The sequence below is a fragment of the Mercurialis annua genome, linkage group LG3 (genome assembly GCF_937616625.2).
Source record: "Mercurialis annua linkage group LG3, ddMerAnnu1.2, whole genome shotgun sequence".
NCBI lineage: Eukaryota > Viridiplantae > Streptophyta > Magnoliopsida > Malpighiales > Euphorbiaceae > Mercurialis > Mercurialis annua.
Genome location: NC_065572.1, coordinates 4203232 through 4228510, shown reverse-complemented (window position 1 = coordinate 4228510; position 25279 = coordinate 4203232). Strand labels below are relative to the sequence as shown.

Genomic DNA, 25279 nt, shown 5'->3' with positions numbered 1-25279 from the left:
TTAATAAATATTGACCTAATTTTTTTTGATGGCCGTCTTGAATTTAGATTATAATAACAAAAAATATATTTAAATTTAGGCATTGTTGCTATTTTTGAAGGTGTTGAATGAATGGAACTTGAATCAACAGCTAGATTTTAGCTTCAATTATGGCAAGTTTAAATTGATTGGTTCTTGTTGATGAGAAACGACTGGGGTACACGTGGCACTTTAACTTAGAGACGCACCAGCTGGCAGACTAATAAAGTGACATGGATATGCCACCTGTTAGTCTGCCTTGCTCATTTGGTAATGTGGCTCATGACAGATATGCCACATGGAAAAAACCACCCTGCCAACTGGTATTATTTGGTGATGTGGAACATGCCACATCACTGCACATGCTGCCGTGTATATGATTTGTTTACATTAAATTGGTAATTCCTAAAGTGTCCAACCACCTTTCACTTCATTGATTTTTTTAAAATTAAACAGAATTAATTTTTTAAGCAGTCTAAAATGTTCAAACAGAATCAACCAAATTGGTCGGTTCTTATTACTCCAAACTAAAATTAAAAATTACCTATCACGGATTGACTCAATTGATTCCAAATATGAACGGTAAACATGAGACAAAGGTCAGGTTACTTTTGCTTTTTACATGAGATTTACCGAACGCATTTATACGGATTGTTGAAAGCCCGTATTAAGTGGAAGCCCGGACAGTGGGATGATGAGACTAGATTCCCTGAGAGTTTATCCAGATAGTCAGGTTCTGTCACAAAAAAGTGGTCAGCTATTTAATTTGATTCAATTTGTGCAAACACATCAAACCATATTCCAGAGAATGAATCCTCACAAAAATGCTTCATACATCGTACCACTCTGTTTATCATTTGTGCATATTCCATCTCAAAAATTTATATCATGTTTTTGGTGATGATTTATATTGACTAATTACATTGTGTTTTCCTGAAGTACTTTACATTTAAGAAAATTCTTAAAATGAAAACATCATGAAACTATAAAATACACTAAACCAGTCTCAATCAATTCATAGATATTGCAACTGAATCAGTAACTGATCATTACTTTTCCAACAAATAATAAAGATTTTCAATGTTTTGCAACCCATCAATTCACTTTCTTACATGTTCTTGATTTTGATTAAAGGACTAATCACTAATGATTAAAGGAGGAGGTGGCTTTGGCATAAAGCCATGTGATATAATCTTTGCATTGTCTTGCCTCTTGATACTTCTCAAATGAGTATGCAAAACAGAACATATAATGCAATTTCCTTATTGCAATCTGAGAATGTTTAAAGGGTAAATAATAAATAAATAAATAAAGTGTCCCTATTTGCACATGGCCTCCAGCTTCTTACACCAATTGTATTATGGTTTCAATTATCATTTAGATGCTTCTAATAATATATGCTAGTATTAAACAACAATATAATAATTGGTAAGAGGCAGTTTTGCTCCATACTTCCATGTGCTGAACTAACATTTTAAGCACTCTATTAATTCAGTGTTGTTTTGTTTTGTGCAGTATAGGATGAAGTTAGGACAGAGGGACTGTTGAAGCTAAGGAGAGGATGTGCACTCGTTCAGTGACGGAGCTAGAAATTTTACCCTATAAAGTCAAATCATAATACACATTAGAGGGATAAATCACATTGGACTTGTACAACCCATAACTGTTTTGGGCCTGTTCTTAGTGTGCGACCCTGTAGGTTCATATAACGTTGGCAGTAGGCTCGAAATCCCTATTTCAGCCCACAAGTCATAAGTGGCCTCTAGCAAGACATTATGACTACCCAAGTTATATGAATATCGATAATCCGATTTAACCATTTACAATAATATTTTAATCCCTTTATCTCTCGATATCCAGATTGAATATAAGACATAGTTATGTCATCCTTATAACATTCAATCATTAGTTTCTTGACTCTAAGTAGACTGAAAATGATAACTTCTTATCAATTAGCATGGCCATGCATTTACTTCAGTCTATCTTCTTCAAGGGGCCCATAGATATCTTACTCAAATAAATGAGGGACAAATTCCTTCTCAGTCACTCACATTTCTCACATAGTTACTTTCATATCTAATGACAATCTATTCCATTATCCTGTTAAAGATAATGTAAGACTGTATCAAAATATGAAATAACTATGTAGAAATCCATGATGATTTCAAGGTCAAAGGATTATACTAATAGAACTGTAATGAGAATTACTTATGACAGTGATCTATGTAGTATTCTCACAGTGGGTCATCCAGTGCCTTATTTCTCAAATAGCACCTATGATTTGACTTAATATCTCATATACATGATTAGTAAAACATAATCATCAGTCAACATCATACTAGTCTCAATGTTCTATTAAGACTAGGGATAGATGGTATATAATTCTTTTATTAAACCTAAGGGTTCTACTATCAAGTCACATACTCGATGACCTTAGAAAGAATTAACCATTCAAGTATTTTAATCATTAATATAAAATGATAAAAACTGCCAATCAATAAATAATAAAATGATAAAGTCAAAACATGGTCAAACATGATTGACCTAGTGCATATCACTAACATAATTCTTATTCTAATTTAAACCATTTCGAAAAGTTGGAGGGGGGCAATGCCATCCCATGCTTCCCCTCCTCCGTACATTATTGCACTCGGTTCTATTTCCCTAGAAAATTTAAATAGAAACACACCTAATTTATACAAATTTAAAGTATTTTAAGCTATATTGAGCTGAACCAATCAGTTTGGTTAATTTTTAGTTTGCTTTGAGTGCAAAATATTTAATTTTTCTAACCGGACTAGGAAAATTAGAGCTAATGGACTAGAAAATTCAATTTTTTTTTTATTTTTTTAATTTTAATATAGCCTTTTTGATCTTTTGCAATTGTAATTTGTGGCTAATGATAAATTAAATTCAAATCTTTACGCCGTGTTACAATTTACTTTTTTTTATCTATTAAGCCAAAATAAATTAATCAAACTGAATTTATAATGTGATCCAATCTATCTATCTCCCTACATAAGTTACAAGTTGGCTACTTTGTTCTTCAACTTTCAACTTTAATCCTCTAACATGGGGAGATTCCTCAAAGTAATAATGTTAGGAATGAAATCCTTTAACTAGAACAATTAGTGACAACAATTAAATTAAAAAAACAAATTAATCATTTTAACTGGTTGATTAATTGATGAATTCACATGGTTTGACTATCATCAAATAATACAAAAAAAAACAAGAAAATCATTATCATATCATATCTGAAAACACATTCTCTCCATGTTTTAATGTCTCATACATTTCCAATAACTCCAAAGCTTTACAGTCACACACTGCAAATTATTAGCTGGTTCAGATCCCAAGAACCCACGTAAACTCAATTTAATTATTCACTAATTACTCATTAATCTCTAATTATCTTGTTCTCTTCTTTATTTATTATCACAGAGCATCACATTATAGTTTTCTTGAAGAACAAGAAAATGAAAACCCTACTTTTTTCTTGTTTTCTTTTTCTTGTTCTTGTTGAGGGAGGTGAAATCTTAAAGTATAATGTTGATCTGTCAACTCTACTTCTGATAAAATCTAGGCTCATCGATCCTTCGAATCGCCTCGGGAATTGGAAAATGCCGGAGAATGGAGAAGATGTTCATTTGTGGTCTCACTGTAATTGGACAGGAGTTTTCTGCAACTCTAAAGGGAGTGTAGATAAGCTTTTTTTGTCTAACATGAGTCTCGGTGGTAATGTATCGGATCGGATTCAAGAACTGTCCGGTCTTTCGATTCTTGATATTTCTTGTAATGAATTTGCTTCTGCATTGCCGAAATCTTTAGGGAATTTGGTTTCATTGAAGAGTTTTGATGTTAGTCAGAATAATTTCGTTGGGAACTTTCCTAGTGGGCTTGGAAGAGCTTCAGGTTTGACTTTAGTCAACGCGTCGAGCAACAATTTTTCAGGGTTTCTCCCTGAAGATCTCGGAAATGCGACATTGCTCGAAAAATTAGATTTTCGAGGGAGTTATTTTGTCGGTTCGATACCTGAGTCTTTCAAGAATCTGCAGAAGTTGAAGTTTCTTGGTCTTTCTGGTAATAATCTGACAGGAAAGATTCCAGGAGAAATCGGCCAGCTTTCGTCTCTCGAGACTATGATTCTTGGATATAATCAGTTCGTAGGCAAAATCCCGGCAGAAATTGGAAATCTCACCAATCTTCTGTATCTCGACTTGGCGGTTGGTACTCTCAGCGGTCAGATTCCTGCCGAATTGGGTAAACTAAAAAAACTTACAACTGTTTACTTGTATAAAAACAATTTTACTGGAAAGATTCCTCCTGAACTCGGAAACATTGCTTCGTTACAGTTTCTGGATCTTTCTGATAATCAGATTTCAGGAGAGATTCCGGTGGAGATAGCAGAACTGAAGAATTTGCAGCTTTTGAATTTGATGTGCAATAACCTGACAGGTTCAATTCCAAGCAAGTTTGGTGAGTTAACCAAATTACAAGTACTCGAGCTATGGGAAAATTCTTTGACAGGCTCGTTACCGATGAAACTCGGACAAAATTCACCATTGTATTGGTTAGATTTGTCTTCGAATTTTTTATCTGGTGATATCCCTTCAGGTTTATGTCAGTCTGGAAATCTGACTAAACTAATCCTCTTCAATAACTCATTATCTGGTCCAATTCCTGCAAATCTTTCCACCTGCAAGTCATTAGTCCGTGTTCGGGTTCAGAATAATCACATTTCCGGGTCGATTCCGGTTGGATTTGGAAGTCTGCCGATTCTTCAGAGGCTAGAATTGGCAAACAACAATCTGACAGGTGAAATACCAGATGATATTGCTCTATCTGCCTCTCTTTCTTTCATCGACATATCTCAAAACCGACTCGAATCAACTCTCCCTTATAACATTCTCTCCATGCCTAACCTTCAAATATTCATGGCCTCAAGTAACAACCTGATAGGCAAAATCCCAGACGAATTCCAAGACTGTCCTTCACTCACCCTTCTTGATCTTTCGAGCAACCTTTTTTTCGGACCACTTCCGGGAAGTGTAGCTTCGTGTCAAAAGCTCGTGAATCTGAATCTTCAAAACAATCATATCACAGGAGAAATCCCGAAAGCAATCTCAACAATGCCTATGTTAGCCATTCTCGACCTGTCTAACAACTCTTTAACCGGTCAAATCCCGAAAAATTTCGGGAATTCACCCGCTTTGGAGATGGTCGATTTGTCATTCAATAAGCTCGACGGTCCAGTTCCGTCCAATGGCGTTTTAACGAATATAAACCCGAATGATCTTATTGGAAATGCCGGTCTTTGTGGCAGCGTACTTCCGCCGTGTTCTACAAGCTCATCAACACCGAAGCAAAAAGAGAATCTGCGAATTCATCACATCATCATCGGATTCATCATCGGTATCACAGTGATTTTATCGCTCGGAATTGCATTTGTAATTGGGAGATGGATATATAAACGATGGGACCTTTACAATAGTTTTGTGTATGATTGGTTTAAGAAGAGCAACAAAGAATGGCCATGGGTAGTAGTAGCATTCCAGAGAGTTAGTTTTAGCAGCAGTGATATTCTAGCTTGCATAAAGGAGTCAAATGTCATAGGCATGGGAGGTACCGGCATTGTCTACAAGGCCGAAGTCAATCGTCCAGAGATAGTTGTTGCCGTGAAGAAGCTATGGAAAACGGACACAGACGTCGAAAGTGGTGATGATCTTTTCGCGGAAGTGAGTCTCTTAGGAAGGCTACGTCATAGAAATATCGTCCGGTTGCTTGGATATCTGCACAATGAAACAGATGTGATGATGATATATGAATACATGACTAATGGAAATCTTTGGTCAGCTTTGCATGGTAAGGAAGCCGAAAAAATGCTCGTCGATTGGGTTTCAAGGTATAATATAGCAGTTGGAGTTGCACAGGGGCTGAATTATCTCCACCACGATTGTCGTCCGCCGGTTATCCACCGCGATATCAAGACCAACAATATATTACTCGACGCAAATCTGGATGCGAGAATAGCAGATTTTGGATTAGCGAGGATGATGATTCACAAGAATGAGACGGTTTCAATGGTGGCGGGATCTTACGGATATATTGCTCCTGGTAAGTTGCTCATTTTACATTCATAACATCAAATTCGCTGCAATTTGCTAATGTTACGCAATGTTATGACAGAATACGGTTACACTCTAAAGGTGGACGAGAAGAGCGACATATACAGCTTCGGTGTTGTACTCTTGGAGCTTGTAACAGGGAAAAAACCTTTAGATCCCGCATTTGGAGAATCGACTGACATAGTCGAGTGGGTACGGAGAAAGATAAGAAGCAACCAAGCATTAGAGGAAGCGTTAGATTCTGGCATTGCGGGGCAGTGCAAACATGTGCAGGAAGAGATGCTTCTTGTTCTCAGAATAGCAATTCTTTGTACAGCAAAGAACCCTAAGGACAGACCATCCATGAGAGATGTCATAACAATGCTCGGAGAAGCGAAACCAAGACGGAAAAGTATTCGTCACAGCGGAGTACAAAACCCAAGCAAAGAGAAGCAAGTCTTTAGCAACTCACCTGTAATTGGCCTTCTGTAGAAAAAAAATTACCAAGACGGAAAAGCATTCGTTACAACGGAGTACAAAACCCTAGCAAAGCGAAGCAAGTCTTTAGCAACTCACCTGTAATTGGCCTTCTGTAGAAAAAAAAATTCTTAATATTGCTGCTTGCGTTTATTCAATTTTTCACTTTTTATGTAAATCTTATTGATATAATGAATAAAATTACAACATTTTTATAACTTGATTATGATTCCCAAAGAAATCATATTACAATGCAAGAACGAAGCTTTTTTCTGACCCGGTGGGTGAAAAAGAAAAAGCTCCTCTAAACTGGACCTACTTCTCACTGTACAACCTACTTCCGTAGCATTCGAAGGTCAAAATGACGCTGTTTAATGCGTTTATAAAAAGAATAATACATTTTATTGATAGGAAAGGAGGAAACTTATAGTTGAAGAAATCTGAACTCATTAGCCAGCTTTTACTTTCATCATTAATGAATGCTCGAGTTTAATGTTTGTTCATCCTAGTTAGATGCACCTAACAGAGCAGGTCCTGATCCATTTCCCGTATCAAGAAAGCTGCTGGATACTGGCTGAATCTACATATTTAAACGTTCGTGAAGTGAACAATTGATACATAAAAGAAAATATAGACAAACATATAAATAAATGAAATCCCCTTTCCAAGGTGCAGAAGGAAAAGCTATGTAGCACGGAAACTTCTCGAATCTTATGTTTCGACGTTTTGTTTCCGTTTTCCATTTCCAAAAACGTTCTGAACCCCGGAACTTTATAAGTATAAGCTATTTTATAAAAAAAAAATCAATTTTCCGTTTTCTGTGCGTTTTTGTTTCCATGCAAAGAGAGAAGGAAGAGTTGGAGAATACCTCTATGTTAATATCCTTAGAAAGGAAAAAAGGCTCTTTCTCCTGAATCCCACCATTAGTTTCTAGAATTCTTTCCAAATCCTGCAAAGGAAATGATAAAAGATCTTGAAAAGGAAATGATAAGAGACAAGTCAGGCTAGAACAAGCCATCAAGTTTCTCACAATTTGACGAGACAACAGACTGTGAACTTCACAATTGCAGATTGCATAATGTAAAAGTCCAATCAAGAAGCTTTCTAAACAAGTATGGCAATGAGAAGAGTTTTAGGCTTGCAGATCTAAACCTTGCCAGTCAAGATCTCAAATTCAAGTAATTCCTCGACAATCTTTTCAAGCACTCGACGGTTCTTCTGAAGCATTTCCTTTGCTTTAATATATGCGAGATCATACATCTGCAAACATAGCAAATCATAAGCCAGCACTCATAAAATATACCAGATATCAGTGCCGTTCCACAACTGACGTGCATAAGAAGTCTCTGTAAGGCATATATACCTTTTCAACTTTAGCTGCCATGTCAAACTCATGATTGTTCCCCATGCTTAAAGAAGTAGCCTAAAGCAGAAAATTGTCCAGCACAGAAACACTATTACAACCCAGCACTCTTATAAAGAATGTCGGATATAGCATCGTAATAATTTGTTTTCAGTTATTAACCAATATATATTGCATGAGAAGAAATGGGAGTACCGCATTGTTACTATAATAAATTGCAGGACTGTCATCAGGGCCCCACCCATACTGGATTACCATCCTTGTAGCTATCTATTGCATTTACCAGAAATAACAATCAGGTATGTAATGCTCAACGAAAGTCTACAGTGCGGAAGAATAATTATTGGAGAAGAGATTAACCTCCTGAGCTTGTCTTAGTTCTGAAGCAGAAAGAAAATTTTCTTCACCAAAGGGAAGTAGCATTTGGGACGCAACGTATGAGCCAAAACAAAAGACCAGCTTTTTTTCAAGATACGATCTCGACTCTACATTTCCATTCAAGGAATCTTCATTTCTAGCCTTACTGATCTTTGTGCACCCAATTCCCTGCAAATATAACCGGTGAAAATAGTCTTAGCCCTTCTATCTCCGAATTCCAGAAGTAATCAAATACGTGAACTGCTGCATTAAATTTAATGAGAAACAGCTTTCCTACTCTTCAACTTCTGTTATGTTTAACAATACTACAATTAGCATAAATGTCAAAGCATGATTTTGAAAAAGGAACCTTCTTTATCCTTCAGGCATAAAGACGATAAGAACTCGGTGTAGTCAGGATTCTCATTAAGACTTTACATGTTCACCTAAATTTCAATTGACAAGATTTTAAGACTCTACACTTAGACACGTAATTTGAGAATATCTAATACATCTGAAATCCATAGCATGTCAGATTTCAAAGGTCTACATGTTGTAGAAAACTGAATCTTAACTGTTATGATTCTCATCTCTATAACAATTAGAATTCTCCTAAACTCCTTTCCCAATAAATTAGAATTGAGCCACTGAAATCACAAGAAAAATATACACAACTTACCTGCCAAGAAAATGGCTCCAGCCACAGGTTATCTACTATATCAAAGTTAGGTAATAGCAGCGCAATAAGACCGCGACCAGCAGCCCAAACAACATGTGGAAACTTGGTCTCCCTTGTCCACTGCACATCCCAATGTCCTATTTGTTAAATATTTAACACCGGCAGAAGGCCAAAATGGCTTGTATATTACAGTAAAAACATCCATGTAAAGACCTCAAAGGGTTAATAAAAGAGGTTCTCACATCAAGTGGAGGATTCATAAGTTCCATTCCATTGCTTATCTGACCATATGGCTCCATTAAATCAACTACACTCTGCAGATCCTCTTTGGTCATTTCTAACCCCAGATGATTCACCAGCATCCTGCTCATCTTTTTTACAATTTTGGTTTTGCGAACCCATTTGGGGACAATACAACTGAATGTCTGGAATTGAACATGACGAATCGTTAAATGGAAAACTTGTTGTTAGTAAACAATCAAAGGTCAACCAAAAATTGCATAACGAACAAATTGCAAATTAAACAAAGGGATGAAGAACTTATTAGAAGAACCAAATAAAGCATGTAATTACAAAGTTATTCAGAAACATATAGAGCTAATCAAATTTAAAATTAGAGAATAGAGCTCATAAACATATAGACGGGAGAGTATTAATTTTGTCAAATACAGTTCTTACCGCAAACGAACCGCAGTAGCTCATAAGTTCATCTGCATCTACAAATTTACTCCGAAAGGCACTACCTTCCAAAGAAGCAGGAACGAGTTTTAATTCTATAGGGCGTAAAAGAGCTGTCTTCTCAGCAACCTGAAAATAGCAAAGCAAAACATACAGCAAAATACATATGAACTGATTCTAGCAGCATATGTGACCACTGATGGGGAGAAACTCCTGATTTTTCTACAACTATGGACAAGCACAAATAAGAAAACAGAAACTACCTTTTTCCAGTCTACAAAATCAATTAGCTCTTCATCCATGGTTTCTTTTGCGGAATTTTGTAAAATCTTCTCCCTTTCTGCTTGAGTCGGTTGTTGAAGATAAAATACTCTGTCCATACGCCCAGGCCGCTGCAATGCCTCATCAATTTGCTTGATATTTCTAGTGGTAGCCATTAAAACAACCCCATCTTGTTTCTCAAACCTAAAAAGTCACAATATGAATTTTGAGATGCTGATGATACTAAGATACAATCAATAGTTGTAGCTGAATCACCAAATAAATGGTCCAAAAATACTGTACTGTATCAATGGTAAAGGAAGTGCAAGGAATAGATGATATGTTTACTGTTCATATACATGATGTTCCAACACAGTTGCTATGAAAAGTAAAATTGTGCAAAATTATGGACAACAGAACATCATTGACATCAAAACTTCTAGAGTATGTACAACTGTACAAGTATTACTAGAAATGTTAAACATTAGGAGAGATTGAATTTGTTAACATGCATTTTAAAGGATACCATAGTTTTGTTAATGTTCATTTGATAGACATCAGATCCTAAAGCTTAAAATTAACAAATTGTTGAACAACTGATATTTAGTTATTCACTTTCAAATAACAAAAAATAAGGCCACACATGCCACAATTTTAATATTCCCGAAAAGAACTCTAAGGAATAATGCTTATACTAGGAGAAATATTGCCAATTACCCGTCAAGTTCCACTAGAAGTTGATTTATGAAAGCCTCGTGATCCTGCTGCTTAGTGTGTATAAACTTGCCACGTACACCAGCAAAAAGGTCAAAATCCTCCACGAAGATTATTACAGGTGCCTGGAAATGACATTATAAAGTTAGTAAAAAAGAATTGATACTTTGTCATCACAGTTTCTATTTCATTCAAGGATTCAAACTGACAAATCAAGCCAAACTTGTTAAGCAATAATCACATTAGTACAATTGCTATTAACCTTTAATAATATTGCATTTCAAACCAAGTGTTTGTTGTCTAGATCGATGTTTAAACTTAATTTTCATACCAATAGACATAAAGCAAAGTGGAAAAGCCACTTGGCCAGTAGTCAAGTAATTGGCTAACCCGCAGTGCAAGCAGTCAGTGGTCGAGACTGTTGCTCCTCTCAACCCCACCATTAACATATGAGCATATGCAACAATATATGAGAGTATGTGAATAGCATTTGACAAAATTTCCCAATTGAAGAGAACAGAGTAGAAATAAGCAATAAGGATTATGGGACAACCAAATCCCTAGCTGTTTGGAACAGTTCCCGAACATTTGATGCACTTTGACCAACCCACAATCCAGCCTCCAACTGCTGAGCTGAAACTTGGACAACAGGAACCTTGGCTTCTGCAGCAATAGCCAATGCCAAAGATGTCTTTCCTGTTCCCCTTTCTCCAACAATAAGAACTCCCTACAATAGGACGGTGAACATTGTATGAGCTTTCAAGACCGCGTTATACTTCGCAACAAAAGTTAGGAATCTGAACTAAAGTAAAATCATACAGCTTAGTTACATGAAGTCTAACATGCAAGTCTACTACAGTTGTTATTCAAATTTATGAACTTGTTTGATCAAGTGGCCTCTGGTAAAAGGTTAAAAATTAAGTGCTGCTGAACGTATATTCAACTTACAGTTCCAACTTTATTAAATTCCTAGCATCCAACTATCTTACACATATCTAACTATGAAACCGTAGGCATTCATACTATGACTTGTAGAAAATTCTTTTTAGACTCAAAAATACTAGCACTTTTAAGCTCTTTTTCACTTTAGACATATCTACCATTTCACAGTTCTTGTGCACCGACTATGTTATAGCAACGCCTTCAGTTTCAGATACAAGGAAAATATATATGAGATACATTAACCAGAGATCACAGGGCAGTTTAATATTTTGAATAATTCCAAAAAGAAAAATAGAGACGAGACGATATGAGAGAAGAAATGAGAGAAACATACACATTTCAAAATATATTGTCGATAATATATTGAGAGTAACATACCCGAGGAGCACGGGCACCTATTTCTTCGAAAGCACTGGGATTTTGTAGAAATGCCACAACTTCATTAATTTCCTCCCGCATAGAATCAACACTAGCAAATTCTTTCAATGGTATAGGAGGATTCTTCACCCTCTGGAGATTGATCATGGATATTAAAAATTGTTCCAGCAAATTCATTGATATTGAAATACACATTTAAGTAACAGAAATGAACCTTCATGCGTTCAAAAGCACTTTTTATAGGATCAATCCCAGCCTTCTTTTTCCGCTTGATCCGCCTCACCTTGAATTTAATATAGGCTTTCTGCAAATAACATAAAAAGAAAGTAATTGTATTCAGTCTGCGTAGCTGTAAGAAGTTTATATTTATGAATGATGCAACTGTAGAATAACTTTAAATCATAGAGATCCAGTTGTACAGAAAAAGAAAATGATCTGCTGGACAGAAAAATGAGCCAGAAAGGGGCTTTATCTTTAATAGGTTTAAGTGACTCTAGTCTCCAAAAGTGCTGTATAGTGAAAGCGTACACAGATTAAGAATAAATAAGAAATGAGGCATCAGCATAAGAATAAAGAACAATTTAGATACTGATATCCCTGAAACAGTAATTTCTCACATCCATTCCGAACCCAGAATAATTATATATTGGAAATATTTTTCATACTTTTTGTAATTGTTATAAGATAAGTTTGCAGAGTGCGTCAACCATAATATCTCCATAACACCATAATACTCATTAGAGCTGATAAATTAGCAAATTTAAATGGATGAGTCAATGAAATCAAGGTGCAGGCTGCATATCATCTAATCGATAGCAGAAGTTCGTCAATAGGATGGAAGTTACCATGAAGTGAATTGCTTTGACAAGAAATGATAGGTTTAGCGTAGAAGTATAACGGATCACTAACAATTAAGGTAAAAAAAAAAAAAGAGGATCTGTAGAAGGAAAAGGAGCGAGAAACAAGTATATACCACTCTCGCTAACTTTCGCAAGTTTGGATTTCTACGTAGAGGTCCAAATCCTAGAAGTTTGGGAACTTCTCTCTTTAGAAACCGGAAAACATGTAACAAAATATACCCATATATACCAGCTCTAATGATAAACCAAAAGAACCACTGTATTTCATCCCTTTTTCTTGACCTAAAACTCATTTCTGCCTCGGATTGCCATTTCAAGTACCATGTCGATCCAACAGTTTGCTCTATTTCTTCTGGCCATGCCATCCCCAACCGTAGCCTTACCTGAATCAAACAGCAACCATAAACTGTTATGAAAGAGAAAAACACACAAAATAAACGAGTGTATAAGCTGTCCAGAAAGAAAAGTTGCAAACTCATGTCATCAATACCGGATAAGGAATGATGAACTCCGCTACTGGAAACACAATCACCATCATTATGTCATCGTTTACGTTCCTCATTTTCTCTAGCATCCATTCCCTTCCATAAGAAACAATTCTAGCCTTCCATATTCCTTTTATACATTGTTGAATCAGCCTCATCGTCAAGAGAAACTGCTGATGCAAATTCAATTCTGAAAAGGGGATCCACATTAGTTGAACAGAAGTTGGGATATCCTGGGCAAGCATTTTCATGTACAACCCATCAAACCCTCCAAAATCTTCAAAGAGCATGTCAAATTCCTGGACCGAAACAATGAAAATTAAAAAAAAGCATGCCAACAATGACTTACAAGAAGAGCTTGAGTAGATAGTAAAAAAATATACGTTAATGTCGACGTAGAACTCCTTGTCATCCGCCTTTAATGCAATGTACATGGCACCCCAATCATGCCTAATTCTTGCATGCTCCACTAATTTCTTTGTGACAGCATATGGAACAGCAACTGGGTCCATCTCCCACCTCTTTTTCTCTTCATTATACCATGTCTTTGAGAACACTCTATCTCGATCCAGAAGAACACGCTCCTGCAATTAACAACTACATAAAAGGTTAATAACACAAATTATTTAAAAAGCCCTATTAGATGACTGCTTGACAGTATCATCATTACTCTTTGAACGGTTGACTCATTGTGATGAGAAATCGTCCATATGTACATAGTTACTGACTTACACTTCACCTAGTGAAGTTTGCCTATGAGGGGAAAAAAAAAAAAAAACTTTACAAAGAAACAACCAACCACAACATTAAGATGAAAGCATGAGGTAAAATGTAATTAGGCACATGCAAAAAACATAGTAGCATAAATCTAAACTGAGGTGCAGTTTCCACATCAATCAGATAATAAGCCACCAGAGAGACAATTGGTAGCAAAATTCTGGCTTCTAATTGTTTTCAATGATAAATATAAAGTTTTAATGGTTTCTAGACTAATATTTCACGTCATCATACACAAACCTCTTGGGAATCAAGTCAAGTTACTAATCCAAATTATTGATATGGAAGCCCTCTTCTAAAGAGAAAACAAGTTATAAATGCAAATAAAGATTCACCACCTCCTTTTAAATTCATGCCCAATATTTAAATATGGAAAGACAAAATAAAAGTCCATTGTTAAACCCATATGCTTTCTCCAAATTCACATTATTCTAGGAAGTCAAAGATCCAACAATACCCCACATACTGTCTATTGCTTGGTTAATGGAAGCCTACCTGTATTTTGGCAACATACTGTTTACCAAATTCAACATCTTCCAAGAGATTTCTCTTTAGATCTGCCTTTGCTTCTTCTCGCCATTTTTTCCATCCATGGTATAAATGCGAGCGAATAGCTTTAGGCACCACGACCTCCTTATTTCCAAACATCCACTTCAACTCAACTTCTGGGAAGCCCTTCACAACCTCATCTGCTGGTGTCATCACAACTAAATGCTTTTCTTCGCCAAACTTTTTCATCTTTTTTCTAACATGAGCCTCCAGATCCTTCTGCGCCTTTCTTGAATCTTTAAGGCCTTGTTTTATACGTCCAGAAAAATCCACCAAATCTTGATCAAATAGAGGTGGAAGACCTTCAACTTCCACAACATTTGGCAGAATCATTTGTTCTAACAATTTTCTTTGTGCAGATTCCAGTTCTCTCTGAATTTCAGATTTGGAAAGATTGGTAATAGACTTCTTCTGCTTACTGCAAATACGTTAAAATATTCAGATAAAGTAGCATAAAAAAAAAGGTTAATGTCATAAAAATTCACCAACTTTACACGTTTTCTTATTTTTATCACGCAGTTTAAATTTTTCTCATTTTCATGCACGAACTACCACTTTTCCTCAAATTCATGCACGGAGCTGAGGTGACACTCATGCATTGGTGTAAAATGACCTCCACCTCAGCGAATTACACCAATGGAGCTGTGTCACCTCAGCTCCGTGCATGAATTTGAGAAAAAGTGGTAGTTCGTGAATGAAAATGAGAAAAATGTAAACTGCGTGATTAAAATGAGAAAACATGTAAAGTTCGCGATTTTTTTTAACATTAACCCAAAAAAAAAACTTTATGAAGAGTGTGACACAAATAAACAGAACAACGCAGCAAAGAATGATGTATTGACTACGGAAATTCAAAACTTAGGAATAGAAAGAGGAAGAACAAGGAGAGATATCAAGTTGCAATATTTACTTGAAGTTCACTGTTTATATTATTGATGACAAAATTAAGAAGACATCCAAAAGAGGGGACCTGACACTTCATGCCGACAGAATTACAAAGCAATGCTCATTAGAGTTTCCACCTAGCAATTTTTGAAATTCTTCCAGCTATAGATCATATCATCAAGATTGTCCGAGAGTCACAAGGAAACATAAACATACAATTACATGTCAGGCATAAAATACATCCATCTACACTGTCTAACGTTTTCCAAATTGCATTCCCTATTCAACAGTGGCTAATTTAAGTAGCAGTTGATCGGAAAAATACATTTTGTTTTTTAGATTTTGCACCTTTCTATTCCACATTCACATTCAAGAGATTGTACCCAGCCAAAACAGTGCACATGTAAAAAGAATTGAACTCTGTAAAACAATCATTTCAAAGCAGATTACACCACTCAAATTCCACGCATTACCAATAGGACTTTGAAAACTTTTGTTTTTCAAGGATTTGAATCAGAGAATTGCACCTAAAAATTATAATTATAAAAGTACCTTCCTTCGCTCTTTTGCTTGGTTTCCTGCTTAAATCTCTTCACCAACTCCTCACACTCCCTCTCGATAAAACAAAGCTCCCTGATACCGACACTCATCGCCATTGTCTCCCTCCTCAAAATCACATCCTCCATCTCCCCAACCTCTTCCCACATCCTACCATACTCCTCTTCTATCACTCCCATTTTCTCCTCCAACTCCTCCATCCTCTCCTTCTCAGCATCTCCTCCCAAACTCTCATACTCTCTTTTCAACTTGAACCCCTCATCCATAATCTCGTCTGCGCGGTTCTCCAAACTCTCCTTTTCCCTCTTCAACTCCCTTAACTCCAAAGATAAACCCTCCATTATTTCCCCATGTAATGCTTCTTTTTTGGCTTTTACGCCTTTTAAAGCCAAACCAACACTCTCCATATCCCCATTCCCCCTCCTAGTCTCCTCTATACATTTTACCAAAACTGAAACCTCCTCTAACAAAATCCTAGTATAATCTGAAAACTCATGACCCTTCAAATTTCTATCTTCCTCATTGCTTTTCAAAGTAGTAACACCATTGCCAGCTTGTGCAGCAACAGCTGCATAAGCTGGCAATGAACCAGCTGAGCAAAACCCAATTGCAACACAAAATAAAGCATACACAACAGACCTTGTAATGCACTGAATTACACTCTCCTCAGATTTTTTCAAGTACCCAGTAGAAAATTTCGAATCTTTTTGGTCTCCATGTACTGAAGGTAGCTCTAGGGGCGGTCGTTGGATTTGATTGTGGCATTTTGAAGATTCTAAGAAGCTAAAGACTGGAGCTTTATGCAAAAAGGGGAAAGATTTATGGGATGTAAGTTGAATATGAGAGTTGAATTTATTAATTTTGAGTTTGTGTCTGGTTTGTGATGAAGGGTTTTTGAATGGTGAAGAGCAATGGGATAATGAGGGGATTGAAAGAGAAGACATTGGAATTGGTTTAAGGGATTGGGCTCAATTGTGAATAAAGATGGAAGTTTTGGGTCATTTTTCTTTGTTTGGATAAAATTTGTGGGTAATTTAGAGTGAGTTGTAGTGAGTTAAAGAGTGGGGAAGTAGTAGATGATATTGCAGCTGCAAGTCTGCTGCAACAAGAAGGGAAACGGAGACTATAGTTCGGCTATGGTCCTTCATTGTTCTTTTTAATACAAATTTGGAAATATGTACTTGTTTTTATCAAAATCTAGTGGATTTAATTACTAAAATAGTTTATGATTACAATGTAGTCCTTTTTCTTATCAAAATTCAGATTCTATTCTTTTTCTCTTACACTATCATTTTATGTGTTTTGCACGTGGCTTAAAATGTAATACTAATATAACAAAATATTAAAACTGGAAACTCATGAACATATTCGAGTAGTTGTATTTGTAGTTTTGCAATTATACTTAAAAGGCCTAATTATTTAAAAAAATCTCATCTTATAATATTTTTTCGTTTATACCATGATCTAGAAAAAAATTCATTTGTACCCTATTTTTAATTTTTCGTTTTCAACTGTACCCCGGAATATTAAATTGGTCTCTTTTTATATACAAAAAAGGATAAAATAATCCTTTAAATTTAACTATTATTCTAATTAGACATTAATCATATTAATAGTACAAAAGTACCTTCTTTTTCAAAAAAATAAATAAATTGATAATAAATATTTAATTTATATAATATATAATTATCTTAACCGTAATAAAAATTAAAATTTATGTAAAAGAAAATTATTTTAAAAAAAAAAGATATTTTGGGCTCCTCCTTCCATGGAGCTGCTCCTCTTTCCATGGAGGAAGGAGCAGCTCAGCTCCCCCCTCCATGCGTGATCCTTCCTATGGGATGAAAGAGCATCCATGGGAGGAAGAAGCAGATCTGATCCTTCCTCCATGGGAGGGAGGAGCAACGTGCTCCTTCCTGTGGAGGAAGCTGCTCTGCTTCTTCCTCCCATGGAGAAAGGAGAGCTCCTCCTTCCGGGAGGAAGAGCATCAAAACGATAAAAAAATAGCGGGTTTGATAAATCGGAGGAGTACGATGGTAAGCCGGAAATATTTTTTTTAAATAATTTAATTTTTTATTAAAATATCTAAAAATAATTGTCACGACCCAAATTATTGAGCCGAGACCGGCGCTAGGGAATGGGAGTGGTAGCTCCGAAACCCGTAGCAAGCCTAAAACCACTAAAAAAATTTCGCAATTGAAAACATATTATTATATATAAAACGTTTTCAGAAAAACTCTTTTTAAATAATACACTTATAGATATTAAAGTATTATATCAGAGTCTACAATATAAAATATCATTTGAAGTTAAAGCGTCTATCTAATACTGACAACTACTGACTACTGCAGCTCTAAGAACTCATACTTGTGCAAGTCCAATGACTTCTGGCACAGTGGAGCTGGTTTGTCTGATCCGACTCTGTCTACCTGCAAACATCAGAGTGAGGGGTCAGTATTTGGGAAAATACTGAGTGAGTTTGCAAGTTACTTATAGTATTATCAAAATATAGCGTCACACGCTTAATACATATATAATTTTATGATATAAGCAAACATTATTAATTTCAAAAGTGTGAGTCCAACTCACTAGATACGGGGACTTCCAGACTACACCGTAGCCGAGTTCACTCTGCGTATCTAAATCATAAAGTGTGAGTCCAACTCACTGGTGGCCCAGCCACTAGATACGGGGACTTCCAGGCTACACCGTAGCCGAGTTCACTCTGCGTATCTAAATCATAATATATTATGCATAGACATATATTAATTCTTAATCATAAAGTCAAGTACTCTAGACTGACTCACCAATGATCATGTAGCCTATTGACACCCAATAGGTAGTTGGTCTCTTCGGACCGCACATTAGACACTTATCTCCAAAACAACGAATACAACAACATTCATATAATCAAATCTATCAAACAAAATAGCTTATACGAGCAAATCATATAGATACGAGATATTTAATATCAATACTCATAATATAAGAAAATAAATTTTATAATAATAATACGCGAAAGTAAATTGCCACTCACAGTGACCGCTATCCAAAACTGCATTATTATAATCCCGCAAGCGTAAGCTCCATGCATTGTCCAATCACGTAACTACTCCGGCCCAATGGCTTGGTAGCTCGTCGATACGTCCGTTACTTAGTCGAGTTACCTGTACGTTTAATCCATAAACGTAGGCTTAATATCAAAACCCTAAGTTATAAACTTAGGTTAATATAATCGTAGTTCAAATACGACTTTTAACCTTGATTGTATTCTAATACTTAGTCGAGATACTTGTTATATCTCTTAGTCGTATTCCAATATGTATGATACCTTCAAACTTTAGGGTTTAGTTTCATTCCGATGAAGTTTCAAATAGTTTTCAGGACAATGCGCAGGTGCTGCCTGCGCACTGACACTGTTTAGTAAAACGACGATCTCTCCCAATTGAACCGTTGGATCGAGATAAAATTGGACAGAGGCGTTCCTAAGAGGCAAATCTATAAACTGACCGTAGGGTTTTCAATCTGGCAACATTTGGGTAGTGTGCGAACGCACACAATGAGTGTGCGAACGCACACCCCAACATTCAAGGAGTGTGCGATCGCACACTCAATGTGTGCGAACGCACACCCTTGACAGCCCCCGGAAAAGTCATTTTCCGGGCGCTGCGCCGCTTTCCGACACTCCCGACATGCTCACGCTTCATTTTAACATATAATCCAATCTAAATCTCACCAAAAACGAGTATAGAAACGCGATTACAATTCGTTTAATTCGTTTAAACGAAATAACCCTAATTTACTAATTCTCACAATAAAAACGTCAAGCTTACCTCGATTTAAAGCTTAACGATGATAGAGAATCGAATTCTGGACGAATCGATATAAAGAACTCGCGATTTGGACGAGAAACGGCGAAACGGCGACGGAACGTAACGATCGCCATTTCCTTCTTCTGTAACCTTCTGCTCCTTCTTCTTCTTTTCTTAACTCATTTGGTTTCCTTAATATATCATGGCTAATTAGCCACTTTGATCCTTCATTTCTTTAACTCTAACCAATTCTCTTTTAAACTTTCTAATTTAACCTAACGGTTAAATTATCCTTTTAACTTAATTACTTATGTATTATTTATATTCAAATAAATAATACTAACCCAAAATTATTATTTTCCGTCAATAATCTTAGAATTTCTATTCTCGAGACTAACTTGGCTAATTTACGTTTTGGTCCTCGAACTTTTCAAAAGTTACAATTTAGCCCAAAACGTATCCGCGTCCAAATTTTAAAAGGTCTCCGATTGACCCGAAACTCTTACCACATATACTATAAAACATTTCGCGGACCTTGGCGAAATAATTTCCATTTTAAGTCATAGTGGCTAAATTACCACTTTAGTCCCTGTACCTCATTTCGAGCTTTTCTTGATATTTTTCTTTTCTAATTTCAATTCCAACTTTAGAACTGAAATATAATGTTAAGTCTTTGCTATAATCTCTTTCAAAACCGATCTACTAAAACTTATTTATCTTATTTTTATCGGAAGACTTTCCGTTATCGTCACTCTGGCGACTCAAAACTGGACACGTGGTCCAATTAAATACTTAAATATTTTGGGGTATTACAATAATAAATTAGAAGATTTATTTGAACATTTTTAAAGTTGAAGGACTTATTTGTATTTTTTCAAATAAGGAAAATATGGTGGAACCCTTCTATTTAGTTGTTATTAACATTTTTATCCATAAAATTTTTATATAGTCAATTGTACCCTTTTTAGGGTAGAAATGAAAATGAAAAATCAACAAAATGGTACAAATGAACTTTGTTGGACTATTGTCCTTTCAAACTACCTTGTTTTGACTTTGACAATCAACTATGAGGGTTCTAATATTGTTTATTAGTGTATAGGACCTCATAGGAGCAATCGGAAGTCGATTCGGAGCTTTCTAGCGAGAATCGAGTTTTTGATCCTCAAGCTGTCCAGTAGCAAATCGCGGGCGCTACAAAGTTAATCACGGGCGCGATATTCATATCTGCTGAAACCCTAAGTGACCGTTGGAGGTATCACGGGCGCGACATACGGATCTCGGGCGCGATGAATCAGACCGTTGAAGTTTCAACGGATATATCTCTGAACCCCCCAATGATGTGTTGACACATGGCACTAGCCGTTTGAAGATTCTGTCTTCATCATGGATCACGGGCGCGATGGGTACATCACGGGCGCGACCGAGCCAGTTTTTGCAAAAGCTATTTTGTTGTTTCTAGCTTTTGTGGGGATTGCTTTGGGTATAAATAGAAACCCATTTGCAATGTTTCAAGGTTAATGATTTACACACCTTGAAACAACAAACATACATTTTTAAATCACTTAGTTTTGTGGTAGTTTTGGAGTAATCTTGGAAATTCTTAATCATTGTGAGTTAGAGTTTAGCTTTGGAAAAATTCAACCCTTGTAGGTTCTTGATTATCCTTGAAAAATCAATTGTGAGTTTGAGATTATCTCTAAGAAATCTCTTTGTAAAGTTGGTGCTTATCTATAAAGCACAATCCCATTTAGTGGATTCTAAAATCTCAATCTTAGATTGAGTAGTGGAGTAGGATCGTGAGTTGATCCGAACCACTCTAAATCTCTTGTGTCTTTAAATTCTCTTTTCCGCTTTAAAGAATTTAAATTTCCGATTCACAAATCAAAAACCGGTTTGCCTTTTAACCCATATAGTATTTCAAACTTTTTCCTAGATCATGGTATAAACGAAAAAATGTTATAAGGTGGGGATTCTTTTAAGTAATTAGACCTACTTAAAAATGTAACTAAAGAACATATTTTTTACAAGTAAAATGTTTGATACCTAAAAGTTAAATCTTTGCCGTTATAATTAATTGAAAACAACAAAAAAATAAAATCATCAATTTTAAAATATTTTCAGTAAATATATTTCAATTTTAACCAACTATTTAATTAAAAGCATATTCTACTGTTTTTGATAAACTATATAATTTTTAAACAATTTTAAATAAATATGTATTCGATATTGTTTTTATTTCTTTCAACTCTAACCAAACTTTGTAATTTTGAAAATTATATCTTAATTTTAATAAAACAAATTCAATTGAAAATAGTTAAATTTGGTAAAATGGACATTGATACCGCCCTAATAATATCAGAGCTCCAAGCATCGCCTAACGAATGCTATGCTCGCCCAACGGGTCTCCAAACCTCCCATCGCCCAGCGACAGTACGAGTATCGCCCATGTCTGTCTCGGGCGGACTTATCCAGGTCTGCCATTTAGACGACCTCATCCACTCCGTTCCCTGACACCCACTACCCGGGATAATCGGGAACGTGCCTTCACCATTATCAATAATCGTGGGACAAACCCACGATTTCCCAGATAACAACCGCCTTAAACTCATTATAAAAGGAAGCCACCGAATGCTGAGAAGGGTAAGCACAAATCAGACTTAAATACTCTTACACTCATTTACCTACCAAAAAACCCTCTCTGACTTAAGCATCGGAGTGGCTTTCAGGCTGAGCAAGCCTGAGGTCCTTTGAGCTTATATTTGTTACTTGTGCAGGAAAAACAGTACGGGCGACCCTTTAAGATCGACCTGTATCATTTGGTGCGGTGAACGTGGAACTTATCAGTTTCGTCGTTCCTTTTAGATACTTTTTCAGAATTTGCTTTTTCAAGAATGGATCCCCTACGAGATAACACTCTACCAGCTACCAACAGAGAAGACAGGGAAACAGAACCACCGGCCCTAAATCTGTTCCCCCCAACCAGTGAAGAAGGAGAAACCAGCGACCCCCTGGCGATAAGACAGACGATACCTCCGATAGCCATAGCACCTGATGAAGAGCCAATCAACAACCAAGCAATGTTCAAGGCTTTCCTAGAAATCACCAGTCTACTCAAAGACATCAAACAGAGTATCTCGTTAAAGCCGCCGGAGCAGGGATCAGCGAAATCACCAGTACAGAAGTCAACGTCAACTATGGACAAGGGAAAAGAACCGATGCGAGAGGAAGGTGCCCCGGAAAACTCCGCAAAGAAACAAAACGCCCCCATAGTAATTCCAGACGAAGAACGTTGGATGGATGAACAACACACCCTCAAAGGCGGAGAAGAGCATCTGGAGGAAAAAGTCTGCCAAGTCATGAGCAGGCTTGGAATAAGATGTGAAGACGTAGACATCTCTCTGCGAAGTGACTCACCACTTGCAGATTTCATCATCTCTCACGAGTTCCCTACAAAGTTCAGATACCCTCCAAATTTGGAATCATACGATGGAACAGGCTGTCCCAAGAGCCATATTCACAAATTCCAAGCAGTGATCAATGTTCAGACAAACTTAGATCACGTACTATGCAAACTTTTTCCTACTACCTTAAAAGGTCTGGCGCAGGAATGGTACCAGAGTTTAAAGCCAGGATCAGTGCTGACGTTCAAACAATTCTCAGGACTTTTCCAGGCTAGATTCGTAGCATGCATCCCTCAAAAGAAGCTGTCCACAGACCTGCTGGCCATCATGCAATGGGAAGGAGAGACACTCAGGAAGTATGTAGAAAGATTCAATAAAGAGGCGATGCAGATAGAAGACCTGAGCCAGGAGATCGCCTACACAGCATTACTCAATGGAACTACCAACTCCGACCTACGAAAGGAATTATTGGCTAAATCACCAAAATCATTTACCACACTGATGACCATCGCACATACACAGATCAGAGTGGATGATGGCCAGAGAGAGATAGAGAATCGCCTCGGACGGGTAGAAGAACGAACGTTTGCAGAAAGAAGAAATGGGGACAGATCGCCCACAGGAAAGAGGTTCGGAGAAAAAGGCAACGACCATTTCAGAAATAAAAGGAAAAAAGACGAAGATAGGCGATATACGCCCCTGAACACAACCAGAACCAACGTACTGTTTTGGGTAAAAGACAGCCGAGAGAAGGTCAGATGGCCAAGGAAGATGAACGCTGCATCAACCAGCAAAAGAGACAACAGCAAATACTGCGAATTTCACAGAGACAACGGCCACACCACAGATGAATGCTGGCACCTGAAGGAGGAGATAGAGAAGCTGATAGAAAGGGGATCCCTTTCCCAGTTCGTAAAAAGGGACACCGAAGCCAGAGAGACGGAATCAGAAAGAAAGAAAGAACGGAAAGAAGAAACCGCCAGAAGACCCAGACCAGAGCCAGCAGGCGTGGTTAACGTAATAATGGGCGGATCAACCGGAGGAGACAGCAATACTACAAGAAAGAAAGCTGCAAGAACAGTCTACTCAGTTAGCCCAGGTGCACCAAATGCTAAGAAATTCAGAAGCGTATCTTTTTCGGAAGGCGATAGTCATGGCTTATCAGTCCCCCATGAGGACGCCCTAGTTGTCAAGGGGCGACTCAACAATTTCGAGGTATCTCGGATGCTTGTAGACACAGGAAGTTCGGTAAACATGATCACAATGGAGGTGTTCGGCAGAATTGGACTCAAGAAAGAAAATTTGACACGTCTCTACTCCACTGGTGGGACTAGGAGGCAAATCTGTACAGGTGGAAGGATCACTGGAGATAAACATCCAACTGGGGGATGGAGAGATCTACAAAGAGATCCGAGCAGAATTCATGGTGGTCAATATGGACTTCGCATACAACGCAATTCTCGGAAGGCCACTTTTGCACGATACGTGCGCATCCATTTGCATGAGATACCTACTGATGAAAATCCCAACCAGAGAAGGCGATGCCGAAGTCAGAGGATGCCAAAAGTCAGCCAGAGAAGCATACTTTACAGCTCTCAGGAAAGTACATATAACCTTGCCAGTACTAACAATGGAACCTCCAGAGAAGAAGGAAAGGGCAGAGCATTATGGGCGAACCGCGAAAATCGAATTATCCCCAGGAAAGGAGATAGAAGTTGGAGATGAGCTAGAAGAAGAAATCAAAAGATCTCTGACAGAAAACCTCAGATCGCTTGGAGACTCCTTTGCCTGGACAACAGACGAATTGATCGGAGTAGACCCGGACGTCATATGTCATCGGTTAAACATAGTGACCGACGCAAAGGCAGTGATACAGAAGAAGAGAAGGCACTCACCCGAAAAACAACTCGCCATTGCAGAAGAGGTCGCCCGGTTAAAAGCAGCAAACGTGATCAAAGACGCCTATTACCCCAAGTGG

The 25279-nt window shown here is 37.0% G+C and overlaps 2 protein-coding genes across 2 annotated transcripts; one reads left to right on the top strand and one right to left on the bottom strand.

Moving 5' to 3' along the window:
- Positions 1–3367: 3367 nt before the first annotated feature.
- LOC126671196 (leucine-rich repeat receptor-like protein kinase PXL1) lies at positions 3368–6820 on the top strand. Its single transcript, XM_050364929.2, has 2 exons — positions 3368–6135; positions 6208–6820. Exons 1-2 carry the CDS (start codon positions 3498–3500, stop codon positions 6615–6617), a joined length of 3048 nt encoding a protein of 1015 aa, XP_050220886.1. The 5' UTR covers positions 3368–3497; the 3' UTR covers positions 6618–6820.
- Positions 6752–17233, bottom strand: LOC126671194 (probable inactive ATP-dependent zinc metalloprotease FTSHI 5, chloroplastic). The gene is made up of 19 exons (XM_050364928.2): positions 16083–17233; positions 14592–15063; positions 13703–13903; positions 13325–13618; positions 12948–13217; positions 12189–12278; positions 11975–12106; positions 11208–11381; positions 10658–10779; positions 9943–10144; positions 9680–9808; positions 9244–9426; positions 9002–9121; positions 8326–8511; positions 8161–8235; positions 7966–8025; positions 7755–7862; positions 7471–7551; positions 6752–7182 (listed from the first exon to the last, which is right to left on the bottom strand). The coding sequence occupies exons 1-19, from the start codon at positions 17030–17032 to the stop codon at positions 7108–7110; spliced, it is 3924 nt and encodes a 1307-aa protein (XP_050220885.1). The 5' UTR covers positions 17033–17233; the 3' UTR covers positions 6752–7107.
- Between the last annotated feature and the right edge of the window lie 8046 nt (positions 17234–25279).

Excerpts from the sequence above, each read along its gene's own strand:
- LOC126671196 (XM_050364929.2), top strand. The coding sequence starts at position 3,498 with ATGAAAACCCTACTTTTTTCTTGTTTTCTTTTTCTTGTTCTTGTTGAG. Across the intron at positions 6,136-6,207 it reads TTACGGATATATTGCTCCTG|AATACGGTTACACTCTAAAG; the intron begins GTAAGTTGCTCA and ends ATGTTATGACAG.
- LOC126671194 (XM_050364928.2), bottom strand. The coding sequence starts at position 17,032 with ATGTCTTCTCTTTCAATCCCCTCATTATCCCATTGCTCTTCACCATTC. Across the intron at positions 7,863-7,965 it reads TGGCAGCTAAAGTTGAAAAG|ATGTATGATCTCGCATATAT; the intron begins GTATATATGCCT and ends CTATGTTTGCAG. Across the intron at positions 7,552-7,754 it reads TTGAGATCTTGACTGGCAAG|GATTTGGAAAGAATTCTAGA; the intron begins GTTTAGATCTGC and ends TTTCCTTTGCAG.